General features: G+C 38.2%; 1 protein-coding gene across 1 annotated transcript; it reads left to right on the forward strand.

Moving 5' to 3' along the window:
* Positions 1 to 1,940: 1,940 nt before the first annotated feature.
* LOC104955019 (guanine nucleotide exchange factor DBS-like) lies at positions 1,941 to 5,734 on the forward strand (the record flags this gene model as incomplete). Its single annotated transcript, XM_010782242.1, has 3 exons — positions 1,941 to 2,063; positions 4,930 to 5,010; positions 5,594 to 5,734. Coding segments are annotated over 3 exons (345 nt in total), but the record flags the coding sequence as incomplete, so codon positions are not given.
* Between the last annotated feature and the right edge of the window lie 1,628 nt (positions 5,735 to 7,362).

Here is a 7,362-nt window from a genome sequence, read left to right on the forward strand (position 1 = left end):
ACGTTATGCTGCTTGTACTAATAAGACTTATCATATAAGCCACACAGGTTTTAATAGGATGTATTCATTATCTTTACTTGTGTTGCGGTCTTTTCAGCAGCGCCATCTCTAAAACGGCGATACAGTCACTACCCATCATTTACATTTCACCGTGACATGGACAAAAATGTAACATCAGCTTACCTCATAGCACGAATCCAGACTCTCCTTTGGAAAACATTGGCCGGGAAACGATAGAACAAGCACGTTCCATGCGAAGACCTGTGGCTGCAACCCGGAGCAAAGCAATAAACCATTGCGTAGCTAACTAGTAGCGCTAGCTTTAGCTAACGTTAGACAACGAAACGAACTGCCGAGTAAAATTGGAAAACACTGGTAATTAATTATTCTATAATTTGTAAAACTACGGTGTTAAAAACGACAATTTCAAAAATACAGATTCTAATGGTCAGATATATATATACAGATACTAAAGATAGGCATGTACTTGCTTTTAAGCAGAACACAGGGGAAAACAAACTTAGCGGGAGTGTTTACGTGTTCGGCGTAATGACGTACAACGGCCTCGACAATTTCTGTAGTTCTATTCAGCCATTCGGTAACAACCATCGTTTTTCAGACACGTAAACTCTTCAAAAATCCCCAGTGGGGTCACTGCTGATGTATTTAATGTCATAGAACAAAACGTCAATTACCTCTTAAATTTGTGTCAACCACAGACCTTATTTCGAGCTATTTTCCAAAACCCTATGGAAAAAATGCATTGCTTTTTGAGGAAGGAACCGGAAGTGCTAAAAATGCTAACTTACTTCCGGGTTTTACGACGCGTCACTGCGGCTCTCTATTATGTATGCTAGCAGCAACATATGGAGTTAACTCAATTATACAAACATCAGTTAATGATTAGAGATAACCAAGTTATTTATTTTGTTAAAGTTTCAGCTATTCTGTCATCAGATTATTTAATACGATTTGTTAAAACATTGTTGTTTCTTTTCATGTGAAATATTATGTATTTAATTTAAATAAAAATAAATGTTATTTTTTTTCATAATTTGTTTAGTTAGTTTACCTTATTTTTCTCCAAAAGAACCGATAAGAGTACCGTTAAAAGACCGGACCGATAAGCGGTATCGATAAAAGTACCATTAAAACCTTAACGATACCCATCCCTAGTCAAATGCCATATTTTTTTTGTTTGGTTTAGCTGCCACTTAACCTCCAATAACAGAGTGTGATGGTCTGTGAATTAAAATGTACATGTTCTTATATTTGTCGTCAGAAGTATCCTAAGATGTATACTATTCAACTATTTTCAATAGATAAGCTGATCAAGCATGATCTGTTTGATCAAATCAATTCCAGTGTCTTCTAAAACTTTAAAATCGACTCAAAATTATTCAAAATCGGCCACCAGGAGTTCAAATATGGCCTCTTTCTGGTTCAAATTGCCATTTTGGATCCTGAAAATGTCAGAAATGTATTTGGCATCCCCAAAAAGCCCAGAAACTACTCTAATATATTGAAATCCGCCAAGCTGTTTTCAACCTACTTTCCATAAGGCATTTATACTAATTATTGCTCGTTAAGCCACAGCTGGGGTCCCATAGTATACCATTTTAACATCAAACAAAAACGTCCGACATTCCTGGGTTCACAATGTTGGCAAGTGGACTATTAAGGGAGTGTTAATAATGAAATGGAATTATCTATACAATCTCTCATATCTCATTTACTTTTATTACATTGAAACACTTTGGAACACATAACTAAAGTCACTCCTCATACACAACCTTACTGACCCAAACCGTAATTTTCAGTAATGTTCTCCCTTTGGGACTTCTCTTTGGTATTGTAGTGTTTTATTCTGTGTTTCCTTCCTTTTACCCTGCCTTATTCGATCTTTCTACCACCCCTCCTTCTTCCTTCCTGTCTTACAGGAGATGTTGAAATGCAATAAAGGCGAGGGGACGGCTGAGCTGGAGGAGGCTCTGACCACCATGCTGGACATCATCAAGTCTGTCAACGACTCCATGCACCAGATAGCCATCACTGGTTTCGAGGTCAGTTTGTAGAATGTATTCAGCATCATGTACACAAATATGTTAAGTAAACAACGTCTTAACTTAACTCAACTGTTGTTACGATAACTAAAACTTGAATGAAACCACTATGGAAATAAATGAATTCCTCTTAAATCATGACATACATGCACAGCATGGCACACACATTGACATTTAGAATAGGGTTCCTGGTCCTAATAGAAGCTATTAAACACCACCAGGTTAGCAGTGTGGGGGTCTGAGGCTTATTTGCTCAAGAGCACCTCGGCAGGGCCCAGAAGGCAAACTGTTACCTCTCAGTCAACACTCCGTTTTTGGTACCAGCGTCCCTCCGGTTCCCAAGCTAATTCCCTGAAGGCTGAGCCACTGAAAAATCCCTTTGGAATGTTTACTGAATAAATGGGTATCATATCATCATAACCTTGCCTTAAATAACCTCAAGTAAAAAAATGCACTTGTAAAATTTCAATGCGTTTACACTGACTGCTGAGAAGGATGTTATTTGAGGATTTAGTCATGCATGGTATTTTGTTCTGAAATTATGTCACAACTAAAGAACACATGGTCCAGATGTATTGAGTACAAGCTTTCATCTTACATACATAATAAAAACAAAGTTAGTTGAATGTTACGATACAGCATTGTTGGCTTGAGTGATTCATCCTTTTTTCTGTAGAATGTTCACTGATTGTGTGAAAAATCTTATCGAGCAACATACAAAGCTGTTTTTAACAATGCTAATAAACTTTGGTTACTGGTAGCCTTTGAATCCTTTGCAAAAGTCTGTCCATGCAGCTTAATCTCCAGATCAGATAATCTATTAACCGAACATTCTCAGGGGTGACTTGCCATTCTTAAAAGGTTCTGTTGACAAAACTTTATAAGTAAATCATTGAAAGCCGAGGGGTGTAGTTGAGGAAGTTGTTGCACACATTTCTGAGAATTCATTTCCGTCCCTGGGGGATTTCAGTCTGTGTGTTTAGCCTCTTGATTAGACTTGCCTTCTATGTATAGTGGAATTGTGATGACTATCATGGTATGGATCTGCTTTGCTACACAGAGATACACATTTTGTGGCAGATTATTTGCGGCACTTGGCTAAAAGCACTGATTCTGTTTTACTTGATCTCCAAAAATGACATCCAGAGTGCAGTTAGTTCATTTAAAGGGGCCTGTTATGCTCTTTGGGATTTTCCCTTTCCTGTGTTGAGTTATCATTTTTTGTGCATGTAAATGATCTGCAACGGCTAAAATCTCTATCCCACAAACTCCCCCCCCCTGCCTGAAAAGCCTACACTGGACTCCTTTGTTGATTTCTGTTGCATAGTGACACGTGGGCCTTAATTGGCTAGCGCTCCAAGACATTGTACTTGTACTTGACATTGGACTAAGAGGAGGGACTTTTCCCACACATCCCTAAGCAGTTGACCAATCACAACAGAGCCGGCCAACTAACCAATCAGAGCAGACTTAGCTCTAGTTTCAGACAGAGGGTTAAAAGAGGCAGTATGATAAAAAGAAGGAGCCTTTTGAACATTGAAGCATGGAGACATGTCACAGTAGAGGCACTAAATGCTGATATGATTTCTCAAAATTAGCATAACAGGATCCCTCTAAGGACATATTGATAACAATCTACTCTGGGGATCAGTGTTGGGTGTAACGGGGTTACAGTAATGTATTACTTTTTGCTGTAATGCAGTAATATAATGCATTACTAATGACATTTGGATAATATAAAACCTGTTACAATTCTCAGTAACGCACATTACAACACATTTTAACCTGAAATTAAGTGGTGTTTTGTTTTTAAGAATTCACTAACATCGCGAAAAAAGGTCGCTGCACATTATCCTGCAAACAAACTAACGACTCGACTCCCAATATTAATTGAAATTATTTTATTGACTTAAAAATTATCTTATTTCTGGAACTGCAACAACAACTTTACGGCAGCACTGTCCAAGTCTGTTCACAGTTTCTGATCCACTAACAAGTAACAAGTCCTTAAACTCTGCAGAGCCCATACCGTGTTCCTGTTAGTGTTTACTTCCTCTCTGCCTTCTTCTGGTGATTTATCTGACGTCCAGCGCTCCTTCTTTTAACCTCTTTTCCTTTCTCTTTCTTGATCGTCCTTAGCAACGGTCATTATAGTCCTTGACAGCGGTCTGTACTACTGTATTAACGTGTCACGTGTTCTGAATTGACTAATCAGAATCGAGTAATCAACTAAACCGTGTAATACAAGTTGTTAGTAGCCTTAAGGGCCTACACAGCTGTTATGCTATACCACATCGCCCTTCACTGGATGTATAATGAGTTGCACTAAACTATATTTTAGCATTTAAAATACCTAGCCATTCTCTGCAGTTATTTTGGTGAAAGTAACTCAAAAGTAATATAAAAGTATTGTAACTCATTACATTTCAGAGACAATAATATTGTAATGTAACTTATTACTTAATAAAGACAGTAATAAGTAATATGTACTGTATTACATTTTGGAAGTAACACTAACACTACTGGGGATACGTCTCTGATGCTGTTCCAAAGTCTACTTTTCAGATGGAATCATGTTGAAGAATTGTCCCTATAAGTCTGAAGACGATGTGAGCATGAACTGCACACTGCAGAGATTAAACACAAACAACACATTTATCTGTGTCAATAGTGGTACTGGGAGAAAAAAATCTAGGCTCTGTTTATATTGTGTCTTAGGTGTCTGTGGGCATGTTCCATTTTGTGTGTGTGTGTATTTGTGTGTTTATAGGTGAACGTGTTGTCCTCTTTTATGGGCCGTCTTCCTTTATGTCCATCCTAAAGTCTAAGTGTGTGTGTGTGTGTGTGTGTGTGTTAATGCCCACAGGGAAACCTGAGTGAACTGGGAAAGCTGCTGATGCAGGGATCCTTCAACGTGTGGACCGACCACAAGAGAGGCCACAGCAAGGTACAGCACTGCAGTATTACCACCACATTACCAGAATTCCTTAATACCAACATTAGGAGGACATGCCTTTCATTTGAACTCAAGTCAAACAGAACACCTCTAAAGAAGAACCATTATTTAAACAGAGCCAGACCGATGTGATGGGAAGAAATTACAACTATGCGTTACAATTTTGTGCTCTAAAACTCGAGTCACAATAACAAATAAAACCTAGCATTTGATAGGTGATATTTTGAAATATGTTGATGAATAGAACGGGACATACAAATGTATATTAATTTACGGAATATATCTGCATTTTTTTTCTGAGATTGTATATTCATGATGTATTGCGCTTACTGTAAGTCACTTTGTATTTAGCTAAATGTAATGTTATGAAGGGAACACATTTTCGTTTAACTGGTGTTTGAAATATCTTGAAAGTTTAGAGGTAACATTACCAAGATTACTTTATGTAATAGGCCTAAGTTGTTTGTTACCGCACATAATTGGATAATAAAGTAACACTTCAAGATGAATAAGGGAACAATGGAATGATTGGGGGAAATGCACACAGATACAATGAGCCGTTTCCTGATTCCAGGTGAAGGACTTGGCCCGATTCAAGCCGATGCAGAGGCATCTGTTCCTGTATGACAAGATGATGCTATTCTGTAAGAAACGAGAAGAGACGACAGACGGACACGACAAGACCCCGTCCTACAGCTTCAAACACTCTCTAAAGGTCAGATACATGTGTGTGTTAGGCAGGGTGATACTGAAGGACTGAAACAGCTACGGCTAATGCAAAACAATGCAAAAACAAAGGGAGAGAACGCCAATAGTACGTATACATATAAAACTAAGTGTTTATAACACATTCAAGTGTTTTAAGAGTAGATACATTAAAAAGAATGAATAAACAAAACTGTTATTTGGACCACCTGATGAGTTTAATAATGTACGGTACTCCTTTCTCTAAGTTTTCCAAGAACATTTTAAATGTTAATTGTTGCAGTGTTATGTGCCAATTTATATACATGTTGATTGATCAGATTTTAAAGTTCTGAATACAGAAATGTTTTCTTAGCCTTCAGAGGGCAGAAAAACATCAGCCCCATTATTCACTTATAAAGTTAGTATGGCTAATTTAGCTGCAATTACTGCTTATTTACAAATGTCAACGGTGACGGAGCAACATTTTCATGCCATTAGATTCAGATTTTTTAAATGACTGCTGATGTCGGTCTTTAAATAAGCAAAGACCAATACTAAACCATGTTAGCTTCATAATCCTAAATGTTTTTTAAGTATGGATGATTCTCAGAGTAGTTTCCAACATCTTTCACATGGCACGTAAACAAACATTGTTCTTTACTAGCGGTGGGCGGTGGCTTGCTGACATTCTCTATAAAAACCCCAAGGGGGAGTGGAGCTGTCATTGATAAATCTGCTGTACAGATCCTCAGGTTCCTTTTCAAACAAGTCCACACAAAGTGGGTCGGAAAGGAAGTCAAGTATGAAAGAAATTCTATCACTTTAAAAAGAAAAAAAAACAGCTCAGTAAATCATGCCTGTGTGCTTCTGTTTGTTGTCACAAACAGTAGCAGGGTTACGGATGCAGGCAGACGACCTTATGTGCTGAATTTCACAATCTGTGACCCAGAGAAGAGCATGAATATGGGATTAGTTTTGTTTCATAAAGATAAAGCAACACTTTCTCAGAATCAAGCAAAACTAAAAGTTTAAAGGGGACCTATCATGCAAAATGCACTTTGTGATGTCTTTTATACATAAATATGTGTCCCCGGTGCGTCGGGGAACTCACGCAGCATCAGAAAATAAAACCCTCTCTCTTTTCCTCCGTACCCAAATCTTTTAAAAACGGGTGTACAACGAGCGGATACAGATTCCATCCGAACTGACGTCAATTCGGCGGCGGACCAACAATGCCTGACGTGTTTTGGACGTCTTTGTTTACATTAGCAAGCCTCGCTAACACTCAGAGCTAACCTGTCCTAGAGAGCACATGTGTTTAAAAATTAGGGAAATATAAAAAGGAACTCACCTTGTGATAAACCCGCAAGAGAAAAAGCATTTGAGCTCCGTACTGTTTCATAAATAATCCTTGACGTGGTTTAAACAGGATGTCGTTTTATCACATCAGAATTCAACTTTATCTCCGGTAGAATTCTGATCAGGCATTAGCTCCGCCTCCTCTTATTTATTTTGTTCAAGCTAAGGACCCCAAATCTGCATTTCTCTAACAGGGGTTGCGTTCGAATAGTCCATTTAGCTTAGGAACCTTCCTAACCGAGTGAAATGGCCCGGGTTGCGTTCCAATAGTCCATTTCGCTTAGGAACCTTCCTAAC

Source organism: Notothenia coriiceps, unplaced genomic scaffold (assembly GCF_000735185.1).
Source record: "Notothenia coriiceps isolate Sejong01 unplaced genomic scaffold, NC01 NC01_scaffold00024468, whole genome shotgun sequence".
Taxonomy (NCBI): Eukaryota; Metazoa; Chordata; class Actinopteri; order Perciformes; family Nototheniidae; genus Notothenia; species Notothenia coriiceps.